The sequence below is a fragment of the Cylas formicarius genome, unplaced genomic scaffold, assembly GCF_029955315.1.
Source record: "Cylas formicarius isolate icCylForm1 unplaced genomic scaffold, icCylForm1.1 PGA_scaffold_10__41_contigs__length_53128322, whole genome shotgun sequence".
NCBI lineage: Eukaryota > Metazoa > Arthropoda > Insecta > Coleoptera > Brentidae > Cylas > Cylas formicarius.
The window spans coordinates 7,849,773-7,867,680 of NW_026844214.1; the positions used below are offsets into that span (position 1 = coordinate 7,849,773).

Below are 17,908 nucleotides of genomic sequence, written 5' to 3' on the forward strand. Positions count from 1 at the left end.
TTCAATAAGGTGTTCGAACTTTTGTTACGAATACACATCAAGCACATTTGGTTGAGATTTGTGTGGGAACAATTATTGGAAGTTGTTTAAATTTTTATGTGGAATTCGAAAATACAATATGTTCCTTTTTAAATTTTAATGTTTTTCAATTTATAATTCCTACCAATAGCGTCAGTTTGTAACGCATGGTTTTGAAGAAAAAAAATGGTACGCCGCTGTCATTTTTTTAGGTGAATCTTTTCATTGACCAAAAATGTTGGTTATAGTTTATAAACGTCATTTTCAAATCACTCTTTGTTGAGAAAACCTCTAGCTGACATCTTCAAGGGAGACTTTCCTCACGCCTGATCAGAGCAATTGGATATTTTAAAGTAAAAAGAAAAAAGATTTAGTGCATGCCTTAGATTTCGTGACCAGGTATTACAAAATTATGTAAATTCACTAAACTATATTATATAAAGTAAACAGAATAGAACAGAATAGTTGATTATTTATCCTATACAATATGCTGAAATGAATAAATAAAAATAAAAATGTAAACAATAAATAATTGAACTGGATGTACATATTAATATAATTAAATTAATATACGACGACCATTTCTTATAAATATTTCTGGACCTTAAAGTATACAGACTCATTATTTACAGATCTATTTAGAAGAGTTTGATCCACATCCAATTCCAATTTGGACTTGAGTTCTGTATCGCTGACATTGTATTTTTTCTGATGGGTAATTAGAGTTGGGTCAACAGGAATAAGTTTTTTCACAATAGAAGGCAACTTCACACCTTTGGTACTGCCTTCAATCTGCTCTTTGGCGGGTTTGAAAAGAGCAGGAGGGATGATTTGCATTTTATTAGGCACATTTTCTTTATGTATTTTTGAAGAGGAAGGTGGCAAACTGGTAATGTTTGTTAGCTGTGAAGGTTTGACCTTGACATTATCATTATGTGCGGGAGTGTTTCTGATATAAATTCCAACGGGGCTCAAAATATTGGCATACTGCTTATGACTAGATTTGCTGGGGGTCAAAAGTTTCGAATTTGAAGTAACAGGTATCTTAAATATAGGTTGTTTTGGTGTTGATTTTAGAAACAAATTGCTTGAGCTTTTTGGTAATCTAGATTCAAAGTGAGTAATAGGTCTTCCAGTAGACTTGATAACTTTTTTTGGAATAGAGGAAATACTCATTTTATCTGCACTGTGAAATAATCGACTTGTTGATACTGGTTCTCCTTCTTCGGTATGCATCTTATTTTCTTCAAGAAATCTATTAATCTCATCGAGAGTATCATTAAGATCATAATCAAGTGCGCTTCCCTCAGATGTAGTTACTGAACAATTAATATTTGTAAAATCTTCTGTTTCCTCTCTTATTCTGCTCAGAGCATCTGCTTTAATGTTCATAATTTCATTATCACTATTTTCTGAACGAAATGAAACTGGGTATTGGTCAACTTCACCATTATTATCCTCCAAGCGTATCAAACTAAGGGAGTCTTCATTGTCACAAATCATACTGTTTTCCACAAGAGTTTGTTTAATGCTTTCTAAGTCAATTCCAGATCCGCTTCTTTCCAAAGGCGTAAAAAAGGAAGAAAAGTCAGATTGTGGTTTTCTGAAATCGGTAGTAAGCTGATCTTTTTCTGAACATTGATCACAGTAGTTCTTCTCCCCAATGGTTAGATCAAACCTTCATGTAAAAGAAAAAATACATTAAGCTATACCACACCTAACTGTACAACATGATCATAAATATTAAATTTCTGTGAAATTATCTAAAAAAGAATTTACTTACGGAAATGAATGTCGCCTGTCAATTTTTCGGCCTTTGCAGGACCTCGCATCTCGTTTGGCTTCTGTTATTGTGTACGGCCCAAAACAAACTTCCTCATCTGAAGATAAGTCACTCATTTTGAAGAGGTGATTTTAATTATTTGAAATCTCTTCAAACGGTTTTTCCCGTGATAGTTTTGGTCAGTTCCAAATCATTGAATAAAATTCAATTTAATAAGCATAGTACTAACAAAGCAATATTCTTGTATTTTCTTCTTTATTATCAACATCTTGCATCGATGTTAGATATGTCATTAGGATCATTAGTCCAAAAATAGAAAATAGGGCTGAATATTTGAATTAATAAACATCTTAGTTTTGATGTTCCGTACAACAACCAAAACTAACAAATAGAGTCACACAAATATTTGAGGTGGTCAGAATATCTGGCGATCGCTCCGCTAATGAAAAGTAATAGCTGCATCCACAGCAATTTAACATTTAACATTTAAGATTGTGACATTGGATGATTACGCTACTTACAGCGGCTTTTTAAATCTACTAGAAAAAAATGTAGCTTATTATTTTTGCTTCTTCTTTTCAGCATTGCAGCAGATCTCATTGAACACATTTTGGTTAAATTTTGTGCGTCACCAATAATATATGTATTATTATTATAGCGTTATGTTTTAGGATTCGATATTTTGTTTGCTGTTTAACCTGTGATTCAACTTAACATTTAAAATTCAAAAGACACGGAAATGTAGCGTGTTAGGGAAATTCAACATTATGCAATTAGTAGATAAGCTCACAGATACCAAAACTGTTAGTTGACCTAACCATAGATCTTCGTTAAATTTTGCCATATATTTCCATTTATTTTGTTCTCAACTTGTGCATATTTTTTGGTGTTATTTATAGCAGATAAACTGTTAAACATGCATGTATTTTTAACTGGCAATTTTGCAATTATAGACGCGATGCAAGCAAAATGGACTTGATTATTTTGTTGGAGTTTTATTTTTAAAAGTTATTTCGTTTATTTGTCAAAGTAAAATTTGCTGCTGATAATCTGCTATACTTTTATAGTAATTTATGCCATTAGTAAAACTGTTTTCATGCTAATTTTAAACCAAAAACAATTGATGTGCCTAAAATAAACATATTGTTTTGCCATATAATACTTGTATTGCTGTTACAATGTTACAAAAATTAAATAAAACATTACTACTAAGAAACTCGCCGTTTTTTTATTTCTTAAATTTTTGAGAAGGCAAAAGTATCTCGCTAACATCTTTGAAATTTTGCTTTCATTTTTGGCCCATTGCGACGTTTTTTTTAGATGGGGATGTTTGGGATGAAACATAAAAGGGACACAATGTTGCTATTGTGTATAATAATACTACACATATACTACATTCGCAAAATGCAGGATTCCCGTGGTTAAGCTACTGTAATATTGCCCAAGGCGCATCTAACGTCTTTCAAGATGCTGTTAATATTTCTGAGGTATTGCTGCAGCTCTTCGTCCACCCGCTATCTGACCGAGCACATCCAATTATCGTTGCTCTGCCTATTCCATTGTTTTTGGCATGACAAATCAGTTTAATTTTGCCAACTTTGCTACGGTTGGCCGTCATGTCTCAGATAAATAACAACTCTACAATATAACCTAAATATGCTACACGTCATCTTTTTGGGGCAAAGTTTTATCAGATACATAAATTATTTGCCACATCCGTACATATTTGCAAAGCTACTGTGAAGTGTAAAAAAAGCCATGACGAAAGAATATGCTTTAAAAGCATTAATTTTAGTGGGAGGGTATGGAACTAGATTGCGACCCTTAACATTAACATGCCCCAAGCCTTTAGTGGAGTTTGCCAATAAGCCTATATTGTTACACCAAATTGAGGCTTTGGTAGCAGCTGGAGTTACTGAAGTTATTTTAGCAGTATCTTATCGTGCTGAGCAAATGGAAAAGATAATTACAAGTGAAGCAAAAAAATTGGGAATTGAAGTTGTGTTTTCTCATGAAACCGAACCGCTAGGTACAGCTGGACCAATTGCTTTAGCTGCTCAGCATCTAAAGGAAAGCAATAGTCCATTTTTTGTACTGAATTCAGATATAATTTGTGACTTTCCATTTAAAGAATTATTAGATTTTCACAATTCGCATGGAAAGGAAGGTACTATTGTGGTCACAAAGGTAGAAGAGCCTTCGAAATATGGGGTTGTAGTTTATGAAAGAGATGGATGCATCAAAAATTTTGTTGAAAAACCTCAAGAATTTATTTCCAACAAAATTAATGCAGGAATTTATATTTTAAATCCAGCCATTCTAAAACGAATAGAAGTTCGTCCAACTTCTATAGAGAAGGAGGTGTTTCCTGGAATGGCTTTTGATAAACAGTTATTTGCTTTTGAACTGCAAGGATTTTGGATGGACATTGGACAGCCAAAAGATTTTTTGACTGGAACATGTTTATATCTTAAACATCTTCGAAGTACAGAGTCTAAAAAACTAAGTGAAGGACCCGCCATATTAGGTAAATTAAACAAATAAATATTAAATTGTAGTTTTATCATATAAACCAAATTACAAGATCTGAGAAAGTGTTCTCAAGTTCCATTTTTACAATCAGGTTACTGTTTCTACCTTTATAGTTTTAATTTTGAGAAATTTGTTCATACTCCAAATTAATGCATTAATATTTGCGAAAATTCTATAAAAAAACTTTAAATTCAACAGGTCAATAAAAAATACAATTTCAGTTTAAATGCTCTCAGAATTATGAAATGGGTAAATTTTTAAACAAGTATTATTTTGATTTTTACAATTCCGAGTTAAATGAGAATATGCTAGTAGAACATGTAGTAAAATGTTTTTTTAACAGGTAATGTGCTAATTGACCCTTCAGCTAAAATAGGAGTGAATTGTCGCATTGGACCAAATGTTGTCATAGGAGCTCGTGTTGTTATTGAGGATGGGGTGTGTATCAAAAGATCCACTATACTCCATGATACAATAATCCATTCTAACTCATGGTTGGAAAATTGTATCATTGGATGGAAATGTTCTATAGGTCAGTGGGTGAGAATGGAAGGTTTGACTATTTTGGGAGAAGATGTAATTGTTAAAGATGAATTATATGTGAATGGGGGACAAGTTTTACCTCACAAAAATATTGCCACTTCGGTACTTGAGCCACAAATAGTTATGTAGAATTAAACAAAATTGTTTACAAGTGAAGATGTAAAAGTATAAATTCTTGGACATTGGAAACTATTTTTTCAACTTAAAATTTCAGAGAACTGTCTGAAAAATGTTTTTTTCCAAAAGATGGCTAATTTCCACTTAATAGTTTCATTAACAGAAGACAGTTCCTCTTGTGGTTTTTAGTTTCAGAAAGAATTAAAATTATTGAAAGTGCTGAAAAAGTGCTAAAATAATGATAATTTTACCTTTTATATGTATACTAAACCCCTGAAGTCCAGCTAATTTTTTGATACATTTATAACACAACCTGTGAAAAATTTATGATTAAACTATTGTAATTTTTTGCGCCTAATTTAGTTTTGATATTCTTATATTCTTTGTCTCTGTTAAAACCCCATTAAAAAAAATTAACACAAACCCAAGGTCCAACAAATCAAAGGAAGGGTTGTGTAATCCTAATTATGTAATTTTAACTACATTCTCTATTTGTTGAATAAAAAGCAATTTTTAGTTAACTGTGAATTATTAGAATGAAATCCACATTAAGATTATAGTCATTCCAATAATGAATTATAATTTGCTACTTCTTTTACCAGTCACATACTAAACTTGATTAGTACAATGCATAAGTAATACCAACTTATCCAATCTTCTGACAAAAAGGGCAGTTTTAAATCGGATACTGATCAATAAAACCATTTCACAGTTAAAAATGTATTAATTATACATCCAGTAGTAAACCTTCACTTCCAATAAAAGAAAAAAATAAAGTGTTCAAATAAGATCAGCTACATTCATAGGCATTTCATCTATCTGCGTTGAATAATACTGTTCAATATCTCTCAAAATTCTGATATCATCAGATTTAACAAAATTGATCGCAACACCTTTACGTCCGAACCTTCCTGACCTGCCGATACGATGAATGTATAATTCCCTGTTATTTGGTAGGTCATAATTTATAACCAAGCTTACTTGTTGTACATCTATACCTCTGGCCCAAACATCAGTAGTTATCAAAACCCTACTTTGACCTGATCGAAATTCTTTCATTATATTATCTCGTTCTTTTTGAGGCATATCACCATGCATTGCGCTCACTGTAAAATTGCTTTCCCTCATTTTTTCAGTCAACCAATCGACTTTCCTTTTAGTGTTGCAAAAAATAACCGCCTGTGTTATTGTCAATGTGTCATACAAATCACATAAAGTATCAAACTTCCACTCCTCTCTTTCAACTGCCACAAAGAATTGTTTTATACCTTCCAGTGTAAGTTCATCACGTTTTACCAAAATACGGATTGGATCTGTCATGAACTTTGATGTAATTTCAAGAATCTCATGTGGCAAAGTGGCAGAAATCAAGACCACTTGTGTTGATGGTGGTAAAAATCTGTAAACATCATAAATTTGTTCCTTGAAACCTTTGTTGAGCATCTCATCTGCTTCATCCAGGACTAACATTTTTACTGATCTAGTGCGAAGAGCTCTTCTACGAATCATATCTGCAATAAAAATAAAAAAAACTATTTGACTTTGGACACTACAATTACGAACAACAAAAAATTAAAATTGCTAGTTTAGCTGTCTTACAAAATTGTTAATGAACACTATAGAACAGGGAGTCAACAATCAGCGGCCTTTGCAATTTTTCGCGAAGCCTGCCAGAGCACCAATATATACAATACCTGCCTTAGAAGAAAACTAAATTTCGAAAGTCAAAGTGAAGTTTATGCAAAACTAAAAAGCAACAAATCCATACCATAAACTCTTCCAGGTGTACCACTAACTACATGTTGTCCATAGTCAAGTTTGCGAATGTCTTCACCAAGATTTGTGCCTCCAATGCAAGCGTGGCATTGGACATTCATGAAATCTCCTAAAGCTAAAATTACTTTCTGAATCTGAACGGCTAACTCCCTGGTAGGTGAGAGGCACAATACTTGGGTCTCTCGGACGGTCAGATCAAGTGATTGCAAAATAGCAATTGAAAATGTAGCCGTTTTTCCTGTTCCAGATTGAGCTTGAGCGATAACATCGCGGCCCTTCATTATGGGTTTAATAGCTCTCTGTTGAATGGCAGACGGTTTCTCAAAACCATATGCATAAATACCCCTGGTCAGTTCTTCTCTCAAATGCATTTTAGAAAATTTATCAATAACCTCCACATCTTCACTAGTTTCAAATTCAACATTGGATAAGTCCTCAAAAGCAGGAGTATTACGGCTCCTAGTAGACATGATGGAGTCTCTGTGCCTTTCAATAAACAATATGTTCTTCAAAAAGTGGTTCAACACACAACTTTCTTATGAATCACAGAACAATAAATTTACTGAACCTCGGCATACACGATTCTTTTTTAATTAAGTTTAAAGTGTTCTGTGCTGGAACCTCGATGGTGATGGAGGAATGTCCTTGGTAGACGCTCAATAAGAAAATCAAGTCAAGAAAAACAACAAGAAGCGTTCTATGCTCTTTTTAATTAATCCAGTTGTAACCCACTGGGTTGATTGGTAAAAACCAACGAAATATATTTCTCGACAGTAATAAGCAATGGACGAATAATGTTAGTAATAATGCGCAATATTTGTTTGGGAAAATCTTTATTGTGGCTTCTCAGAATTCTAATTAAACTATTTTCTATGTTCTACCTTTGCTGTGCATAAAAACAAAAATTTTACTTGTCCAATATGATTGTTCTTTGGACATTAGGAAAAACCCTGGACGGATGACGGTGATGAGCGAGTGTTCATGGTAAACTGACTAATCAAAGCAAAAAAAAGAAAAGAAAAAAGTTTCCTTATAACTTATCATTCTCCTTCTTTTCCCAATTTATATCTCTTATCTATGCCCAAATCAGAAAAATTGCCTAAATATTTAAATAAGTGATTCAGCTAAAATTTTAATTCTTTTGGTGATCCATTTGTTGTAGATTGTTTTTATTCATAAATTAAGGATGTCAGTTGACTGGTTCGGGTATATATATGCTGGAGCAGTGGCTGCTGGTGGAATTTTAGGTTATTATAAAAAAGGTACCCTTAAAAACTGTTTTAAACATGTATTAGTTACCTCATCATGATTCAACTTTTTCGGAAAAATCCACTGTGATAATTTAAAATTAAAAAATACTGAAAAAACAGCACTGTATTAGAAAACAATTTATAAATTATTTGTTCTTGAAGGATCTGTACCTTCGCTGGCAGCAGGATTGCTGTTTGGAAGCGTGTTGACATATGGCGCTCATCAGGTTAGTCAGAATCCTCCTAATTATACTGTACAATTGATTGGAAGTTCCATTTTAACTGGTGTGATGGGGTACCGCTTTTACAACTCAGGAAAAGTCATGCCAGCAGGACTTGTGACTTTACTGTCACTGGCAATTATTGGAAAAATCGCTTTCCAATCTGTCAGCAGCATTAAAACATGAATCCATTATATATTGTACATATATAAACAGAAAGTTAACTTAGTTAAGTCAAATGGAAAACAGAATTATATCGTGCCAACTTAAATTGTGTTTTTGAATTGTTTGTTAAAATTATTAACTGATATGACCCTCAAAATATTATGGACAACTTGACACAGGATTAATAAACATTTATATTAACAAAACATATTGCTATCACTCAAAGTAAAAATGCAATCAGAAAATTTTATTTAAAACATTTTTTGATGCAGATTCAGCACAACAAAAACAGTAACTGAAAATATCAAATTTGAATAAATTTTATCATCGAAAAGTCATTTGGTATCATTAGCGCAAAATGTACAGTAAGAATAAATATTTAAATTTTAACTAACCAGGCTTACCAATTACTAATGTTAATGTCATTTTTTTTTACTTTCCAATGTCTAGTGAACAAAGAAGAAAACCTCCGTCAGATGTATGTGATAAAGTGGTTTAGACTTTTGAAGCTGTTATTTTTAATTATAATAATACAAATTCTTTGGTACCACGGTGACGTAGACGACACATCCTCTGTAACCTCTATTTACTGAACTCCTGTGTGTTTTCAAGGCCCGGTCGACACGATGCAATTTCTACATGTATTTTTCTACTCCTATCTGTAAAATACCTAATTACGCAGCGATCTAGCGTGCGGGAAGCATCACTTTACCACGTCAGTTTCGTTTCCCATATGCCAATTCTGACGGTCATGTCAGTGAATCTATTGGTGTTGTTTTGCGAAAATGTACCCAAAATCTAACGGTCGTAGAAAAAGTATAGAATGCAACACGTTCGGTAACTTTTTAAGTCACTAGTTTGTTAAACGCTCTCTTCGCTGCACTCCGCTCATGTCAAATAAACTCGTGAATCAAATGCCGTTTACCGCACTTGCTGCATACTTTAATATTCTCATGTAAATATTGCTACATGTCTAGTACCAAATTGCAAGAAATTTGACATGAAATTATCAACTATTTTTCCCGAATTTGCGCGTGTAAATCGGCGAAAAGCGTTTGTTGTTTTTATAAACTTATAGGTTTAACCTGTATGAAGAATGTAAATGGAGTCCAAAATTGCTCTTAAAAGTCTAAATAACAACTTTATGAGATATTACACAGGAAAAATCTAAGAGGAAAAAAATGTTCAAAAAGCAACTGTGGAACTTCCCTAGTAATTGCAGATGAACGTTTCGCCTTCCAAACATAAATTAATTACAAAAAAAAATAAAAATCTCTATAGAGCAAGTCAATAAAAAATTTGTTTAAAAAAACTGTCTCAATATGCAACCTAAATTAGTTCTAATTGAAAGAGAAATTGGTTTTAGAGAATACACAAACTAATTTATATTGCATTTCATTCAGAACTTAAAGCAAAAATTCTCTTCTCGTTTCTAGTGTTGGCATTATGGGTTTTTCATTATACACTTACAGTTATATTTGTCGTAAAAACATTTTTGAATAAAGTTTAGCCACTTGGCACTAACAAAGGCTAAAAAGTATCGTTTAGGGCTTCAAAAATTTAAAAAACAACCTTTAAAAACAAAATTCCACTACAACAATCAAGCCCATTTACTCAAAAAAATTGCATCGTTTCTATCATAAAAAAATTGCCGGTTAAAAAACAACAAATTTTTATCTGCTAAAAATACATGTAGAAATTGCATCGTGTTTACCGGATTTGTTTTGCAAAACGGATACAAGTTGCAAAGAATTTCCGTTAACGTATAACCCAGAGAATACAAATAAGATTGCAATGCCGTTGAATATTGTGGTCGTTAAGATCATTTAAATTTTTTCAGTTTTGAAATTGTGTTGTTTTTGATATTTGTGTATTTCAACCGTGGTTTATTGTGAGTTAAAAATGGCTGACCCTGTTGAGAGTTGCATTCAAAGCCTGAGACAGGCAAATGAAAAAATTGTTTCATGCTGGTGAGACAACAAATATTTATCTGCCTAAACTAGCGTAAAAAACAATTTTCTGTACAAAACCATGAAGTTTAAAACTAGGGAGATTGTGGTACACATTTCTTCTGGTCATATCAATATCTAAATGTCTTAAACCATAATTCAGAGGGGAAGGTTTAGAGAAAATTTCCACAACAAATCTCCAAAGCATGGTTAAATTGTAGATTAATGTCGACATTAGGAATATATATTCATTTTGTAGCGACTCAGCGTTTTCTTCTCCAGTTTTTACACATATGCCACGTTCTGTCCAGAAAGACTGGAAAATTAATTTCTTAAATGTTGAAGATGTATTCTCTAAATCACTAGAAAAAGCAGGAGTAACAAGCAAATTAAGGACTTCAAAGGAGGAATCTAATAAAGCATCAAAACATATTGGGTAAGCAAAGTAAATTTAATTTTTAAATGTGTCAGGTGATTCAATAGTTGAGCTAGAGGTTGCATATCACAGGAACTAATCTTCTCAGAAATTAAGAGTCAAACATATTAAGAAATATCATGGCAGCAATTTTGGCATGAATGTAACCTTTTTCATCAAATTTCAATCTACTTTCTGACTTTGATGAATATATTTATATTACTCAGCAGGACTTCACATGATTTTTTGAGATAGAAACTTAAAATGTGTTTTCCTCACAATCCGACTACTATTAGTTCTTGCTGGTACCCTGCAACCCCTAATAATCATTAGCCTGTAGATTAATAGTTATGTTTGTAGAAACCAAGTGGAGGATGAAATAATTTCCAATTTCAATCTGGGAGTCATATTAGAAAAATATAGAGAAAACCTTCAAAAAGAGCTTGAATTTTTGGATAAGGAAATTGAAGAAGTTAATGTTAGTTTTAGTGAGTGTTTCAAGACAATTTAAGACATTATTCTTTTTTTAAGCAATATATGTTCAATTAGTAAATATAGCTTGGATTTAATAACATTGTTATATTTTTTATGCAATAGAAGATGTAATTAAAAACAAATTAGATCATTGTTGGAAATAATAATAAAGTTGTGAATCAATAATTAAGTTAGCTTACTTATATCCAACATGGCTTCCTATATGCTGTGGTCAAGCTCTAAAAAGATACATACATAAATATACAGATTAATTTTTTACATGTATTATTGCACATTTTATACTAAAATTTGACTTTAATAAAGGCGGCTGTGCCAATTTAAATATGGCAATATAATAATTATTTTTTGCTGTCAATTTTTCATTTGCAATTTTAATTGAAAAAGTGCTAAAAGTTATGGAGGCAAATAAGATACAAAATTCAAAACTCCTTCAGCTGAGCAAAGAAGAAATAGAAATGCTACCGATGGAAGATGTATTAAACTTGATATCAGTTTATGAAGAGAAATTAGAATCAGGTAGATATATGAAATATATAACAAACACAAAAAAGACCAAAATGTGAAATCAATTTTTTTTTGCAAAACTTTGGAAATGGCAGGTGAGACATTTCCGGAAAATGTCATGTAAATATACTCATTCTGAAAAGGTAATCATTTGCATAAACAGTTCCTGTCATTTTAAAATATTTTCAGCAGTTCTACATTAGCGCTTGTTTGAAAATGTAGCACCATCTTTGATATTTGAAATATAATGCATTTATCATTTTCAGATTATTATACTTTTTCTAAATCCATAATTGCTCTAATGCTAACAACTGAAATGTTGCGATTCTTAGAAAGATAAAATTTTAGATGTTCACAAAGATGCATTCATCTGTACAAACATTTGTTCAATGTTATACAGAGGCTTGCTTTTGTAATATAGGATTATACCGCTAAACACACAAATGCATGAAGATTTTTTAATTGTACCCCCCCTACGTTTTATCAGATTTTCTTTTTTTGATTTTAAAGTATCAGCTTAATTATTATTGAACGCAAAATCAGGTAGAGTTGAAAATGATTAAGGTGCAAAAATAAATGCTCATAATATTAAATATGATATTTTGCAGTCTTAAGTTTCAGTTAGGCAACGCCTTCTTCAACACAAACTACTTAATGAAAAGCAGAAAGTTGATTTGCTTGTAACCCAACGCCAAACCTTGGATGATAGCCGAAATAAATACAAAAATTTTATAGAACAGGTAAACCCCGTTGAAAATGATTTTTTTTTTAATTTAAAAAGTTTTTCCTTTTATTATTTAGTTAGAACAGATTTAAGTATTTGACACTTTGTTCCAGGTGCTCTGCATCAAAGAAAGGAACGTTGAGTCACAACTGCGCGTTGGAAATATTGGAGTTCCAATTGCAAACAAAAAAATGGAAATGTTTATCGAGAAGTTTGAAAGCAAAAATATATAGATATAAAGTGTTTCTAAGATTTTTGTCAGACTAGTATGTCCAATATAATAATATTATAATCATTAAATAACTATTATAACTCATAAAGTCCTTGTACAAAAATGCATGTATTCCGAACAACCGAATTTATGACCACATTCAAGTGTATTCTTAACCCTGTATTTCAACAGGAACAGTTAATCAGATTTTGCATTATATACAATAATTGTTGAATTCAATAAAATAAAAACAGATATTACTGATTTATTTAGCCAACTTAATGAAAAAAAGCAATTGCAAGGTTGCAAATCATAGAATTCTAGGAAGTTGTTTACATTATAGATGTCAAGATAAATGCCACAAATATTAACATTACAAGAAAGTTTTTGCCTGAGATATTTTGATTGGCGAAATTTTCTAGTGTCCCCAAATGTAATGATTATTATCCATATTAATATATTTCATATGTCGTCAAAACACGGGGAAATACAAACTATACACGAATACTACCAATATTTCTGTTGATTTTTCAGCTAAGTACAATACTGTATTTGGATGTAAGCAAATAAAATACAAATATGTAACTCTAAGTATATATATTGTATTGTATTTAAAATTTGAATTCCTTATATTTCTTTGTAGTTTTTGAATCCTGTTGTTGTCTTTTACGTTTGCTCTGAAACAAAATAACAAAATTGTGTTAAATGAATGCTAAAAAAAAGACTATTGAAAATTTCAAAACCTACAACAATCAAGCTCATAAAATATACTTGTGAAAAGAACTGAACTGAACTCAAAATACAATCTTTTCTTTAAATTTCAAAACAACCATGTAGTTCTCACCTTTTGCTTTGCCACATGTTCTGCTAACAAGTCACTAAGGTCTTCCTTCTGCAGTTGTGACTGGTTTTCCCTCATTTGCTGTTCATAACGTATAGCCATAGCATCACTGTCCATGTCTAATTCAGATGGGTCTAATGCTAGTTCAACCATCCCTTCACGATCTCCTCCACGTCTGATATTTGGTGCTGGAGGAACTGGTACTCCAGCTGCTGACACGTCATACATATGGGTGCTTCCCATCATAGCGCTTCCAATGCGTTCGTTACGTTTTTCAGGAATAATGTGATAAAGCACTGGAGTTTCAGCTCTGAAATGGTCAATAACATTTAGTGCAACCTATACAATATAACTTCAATTGGAAATGAAAATAAGGTAAGCGAACGATGCTTCTCAGTAGCCTGTATACATTTAAAACCTGCAGTTTTTTTTAACTGTAACGAAGCATTAAACAATTTATTAATAATTATTAAAATTAATAAATCTGAATATTATGAATTTTAATTTTTGAGAAAGTTAAAAATAAAAATGTTAAGCAAACTCACCCTTCCATGTCATTTTCAATCTTCTTTTTTCTAAGCTCAATTGCTTCAGGGGTTTCCATACCAGCAGGTATACTGGCCATACCACTTGGGGTAACCAAACCTTCAGCTGGGGTCACAAGACCCGATTCATCGGGTATGCCTGGCTCTGCTTCTTCTTCTTCCTCCTCCTCTTCACTTTCTTCCTCAGATTCAGACTCAAGTTCGCCCCATAATGTCCTATCAATAGATGGATCTTCGCCAATATCCTTGAGATAGTTTACTATTAAAATTTAAATTTTTACTGTATCCACATATTACTTACATCAATGTGACTGGCGTTTGTTCCAAACACATCACCATAAAGAGGCTTTCCATTTTCATCTACAGGTGGTTTACCCCAACCACCAGCGTGATAGCCAAATGAACAACTTTCAGGAATTGGAGCATTAAGACCTGGAATTTTTAAATTGGGATAACTTGGTGGAGGACCATATCTCTGCATTGCAATTAGCCACGGGGGTGGTACCTGTAAATTAAAAATAATAACAAACGGCGAAACAACGATTAACAACAAATCGACAAAAGTTACCAAGGAACTTACTTTGTTGGCATTAGGACCAACTGGCATTCCCAAAGCAGTACGAAGCTCTTCTGAGAGGTCTCCCGGTTTTTTCTCTTTAAGCCTAGTCTCAAATTCCTTTCCTTCATAATAAAGGTCACCATGAATGGTCATCTTCGGCTTTGTTTGCCACCTGCCAAAATTAGAAAATTGCCTTTGTCATACTATACGCTCATATCAAATCCTTGTAAAGTCCTGATTAATTATTACAAGCTCACAAGAACTCAATATACTATATTTATGGCATTAGATGTCCAAAAATTATTGAAGGAACACTTACTTAAAAAAAGCATCATGTAATTTTTGGTAATCGATATCAATTTTACCAAGCTTTGGTCTTGCTCTCTCCCTCATTTTTGCCTTTAGTGTTTTTGACTCGTCTTTTTCTTGAAGTGATGCTCTCATTTCCATTATTCCAGTGCGTTTAATAAAATCTGGTAAGTTAAATGGTGGCTTTTCTATACCCCTTTTGCCTTGTAAATATTTTCTTTTAAAACACCAATGGCGAGGTACCTAAAATGTCTTGTCAATTATGTATGGGAACTTTGCTATATGAACTATATCATGTCATAATTTTTAAGTTGATTAGTTAGTTAAAGTTAATAATAACTTAATGAATTTATTAACAAGGTAAAAGTTCTCTTTTCTATTTGTTCTTCTAAACTGTGGACCAATTAACTTTAATAAATATGGACCAAGCAGATATGTATCTATCAGATTATAACTATTTTTTATTAAATTATTATTTGTTACATGTAATGACAGGTCTGCAGATATAGCAGATGAAACTAGTAGAACAACACATTGTAGTAGGGTGCAGATCATGTAGAATAAAAGTTCTTTTCATAAAAGTTATATGCCACCCATTAAATTCAAAACCAAAAAATTTTTAGAATATAAATCAAACCTGGACTGTGTTCCTATGTGCCTTTAATTGAACAAGTAGCTTGGGATCTCTTGCTGTAACGTCATGCATTTCTACCACATCAGGACGGTGAACCAATTGCTTAAGTTCTGCGACACTTAGTCTGGTTAATTTTTTTAACTTTCTTTTAGACATCTTGGATTTATCATCAATTTTTTTCTAAAATTATGTGATTCTCCAAATAGTTTCATTGCTTCCAGTATATCTTGTTCATATAGTGAGCCCAAAATATTGACAGTGTAACAAAATACTTTGCCCACGATATGATTAAGCAATGGAATTAAAGCTAATAATCAATTAGAGAAAAAATGATGCTCACATCGTCCATTTCTTCATTGTCCTCATTCATCATATCATCACCAATCATTGGCTTAGCGGCCCCTGAAAGAGAAGTGGGTATTGCTAATACTGGTGGTGGAATGTCAGCTTTTTGTTCTGACATCTTAAAGGATTGAAGAATGCTGTAGAACTGCCTATATTGTGGTGCTAACTCATGTAGACCTATGGTCTCTTGAACATACCTAAGTTTAAACAAATGTGTAATTGAATTCCTTATTTCAAATCAAAACTTACTCAATATCAGTACTTTCAGTTTCTTTGCCAATTTCATTTTCAGTATTATTTTCCTTTGCTGATTCACTTTCTTTTTCTTTTTCTCTTTGAATGTTACGCTTATTCTTCTTTCGTTTTTTCTTTTTTTTATTTCTGCTGACCTTGTCACTTTTTTCTGTATCTTTAGGAACTGCAGTTTCTTCCACCTCAGTATCTATCACCACATCCTAAACATATTTCTTGAAAATATCAATACATAAAAAAAAATTAAACTAACATTTTCTTCTTTTTCCCATAAGGGTCGACGTTCCAAATGATTTTTTCCAGACACATTTTTTGCAATCGATTCCTCAGATTCCTCTGTTCCAAGCTGCAGCGCCCTCTGAGTTTTTAAAGCTAACACATCTTCCAGAACTTGGGGCAACACAACTTCCCCTTCATTATTTTCAGGTAGTTGCTCTGGTGGCTCAACTTTTAGAGATAGTAAGGAAGGTAAATGTCTTTCCATCACAACTGGAGAGGGCTGCATCACTGAATTATCACCTTATTTAAAATAAATGAAAATTTCTTTAAAGTTATTGAGATAGTGTTTAAGATATAATTTTCCTAATGTTGCATTATATGTAGAATCTTAATTATCATATAGGTATTCTTTGTCGTCTAAAACAAATTTCAATATTCCAAAATATTAGAAACTTACCCATCTCATATGTAAGCTCCATTAAGAGAGTTTCTGATGTTTCTTGTATAGATAGAACTTCTAACGGAACATTACCGCGGGCCATATCAGGAGACTCCTAAGATTATAACATACTGACTACTATTGTGCAAAAACCTAAAACCCTACCTCATCTCCTAAAAATGGTTGATCTTCAGGCATACTTCCTGTAGTTTCCATCGGGCAATTGTATATATACAACCCAACGCAAATCTCTATGTGCTAGCAAAATAGTGATGGAATAACCTTTTTAAGACCCTAAACAAACCATCCATAAGTTTACCGATTCCACAGATAAGTGGTTTATTAATCTTAAACCACGGAATGTAGAGAAAAAACTTTTTACGCTAAGTTGGGCATACTTCGAAGATTACCACAGAATAGAATTTAAATAACCTTTCGTGGAGCTGCCGATCAATTAATTCAAAAACTTGTAATTCACATTTACGTTTCAAGCAAAATTTATTGCATTAAAAGTCAAAATAAGAGTGTTAAGAAAACTATTTGTTCGATCTATGCGTATGTAATTTGTTTCAAGGAGATTAGGTACGGCACTGCTCGAACTATAATGCCTGGAAATAAATGGCTTATCCTCGCTGCTTTTTACAGCTATCATATTTGAACGATGCTCCTAAAAAGCTGCAAGCTGCATTTATAATCAATTAGATGGCCAAGTGGAACTTTGGCACCTAATCAGACAAGCAAATCACAATTTAATTCCGAGAAGAAAGTTAACACATGAGTATATTAACAAATGAGACATTTTTTATAGCTTAGACGCATTAATGTTCGACACGAATAAAAATGCACTTACTATTATTAAAAAAAAAAAGAAACGTGTTAGTACTTTAAATACATGAACTCAACTACTATAATATGTGTAACGTGATGTGATAAAAAATAAATAAAGTTGTATTTGAACCTTTTTTAAAATTTAAATTTAAAACTAGTAATTTCTAGGACCACAGCACTATTAGTGACGTCACGTCAACATCAGATTTTGTTCTACAACTGCTCATTCAATAG

The 17,908-nt window shown here is 32.3% G+C and overlaps 5 protein-coding genes across 5 annotated transcripts; 2 read left to right on the forward strand and 3 right to left on the reverse strand.

Moving 5' to 3' along the window:
• Positions 1 to 408: 408 nt before the first annotated feature.
• LOC132701751 (uncharacterized) lies at positions 409 to 3,016 on the reverse strand. The gene is made up of 2 exons (XM_060669924.1): positions 1,802 to 3,016; positions 409 to 1,696 (listed from the first exon to the last, which is right to left on the reverse strand). Exons 1-2 carry the CDS (start codon positions 1,915 to 1,917, stop codon positions 604 to 606), a joined length of 1,209 nt encoding a protein of 402 aa, XP_060525907.1. The 5' UTR covers positions 1,918 to 3,016; the 3' UTR covers positions 409 to 603.
• Positions 3,017 to 3,220: 204 nt separating this feature from the next.
• Positions 3,221 to 5,005, forward strand: LOC132701759 (mannose-1-phosphate guanyltransferase beta). Its single transcript, XM_060669935.1, has 2 exons — positions 3,221 to 4,328; positions 4,677 to 5,005. Exons 1-2 carry the CDS (start codon positions 3,560 to 3,562, stop codon positions 5,003 to 5,005), a joined length of 1,098 nt encoding a protein of 365 aa, XP_060525918.1. The 5' UTR covers positions 3,221 to 3,559.
• A 739-nt stretch (positions 5,006 to 5,744) lies between these two features.
• On the reverse strand, positions 5,745 to 7,347 carry LOC132701745 (eukaryotic initiation factor 4A-III). Its single transcript, XM_060669909.1, has 2 exons — positions 6,762 to 7,347; positions 5,745 to 6,504 (listed from the first exon to the last, which is right to left on the reverse strand). Exons 1-2 carry the CDS (start codon positions 7,237 to 7,239, stop codon positions 5,774 to 5,776), a joined length of 1,209 nt encoding a protein of 402 aa, XP_060525892.1. The 5' UTR covers positions 7,240 to 7,347; the 3' UTR covers positions 5,745 to 5,773.
• A 458-nt stretch (positions 7,348 to 7,805) lies between these two features.
• LOC132702832 (transmembrane protein 14 homolog) lies at positions 7,806 to 8,579 on the forward strand. Its single transcript, XM_060671649.1, has 2 exons — positions 7,806 to 8,031; positions 8,182 to 8,579. Exons 1-2 carry the CDS (start codon positions 7,956 to 7,958, stop codon positions 8,424 to 8,426), a joined length of 321 nt encoding a protein of 106 aa, XP_060527632.1. The 5' UTR covers positions 7,806 to 7,955; the 3' UTR covers positions 8,427 to 8,579.
• Positions 8,580 to 13,133: 4,554 nt separating this feature from the next.
• LOC132702827 (splicing factor 3B subunit 2) lies at positions 13,134 to 17,186 on the reverse strand. Its single transcript, XM_060671636.1, has 12 exons — positions 17,012 to 17,186; positions 16,865 to 16,961; positions 16,442 to 16,707; positions 16,186 to 16,391; positions 15,932 to 16,133; positions 15,595 to 15,771; positions 14,968 to 15,200; positions 14,670 to 14,820; positions 14,391 to 14,594; positions 14,090 to 14,334; positions 13,548 to 13,854; positions 13,134 to 13,380 (listed from the first exon to the last, which is right to left on the reverse strand). The coding sequence occupies exons 1-12, from the start codon at positions 17,060 to 17,062 to the stop codon at positions 13,315 to 13,317; spliced, it is 2,205 nt and encodes a 734-aa protein (XP_060527619.1). The 5' UTR covers positions 17,063 to 17,186; the 3' UTR covers positions 13,134 to 13,314.
• Positions 17,187 to 17,908: the final 722 nt, after the last annotated feature.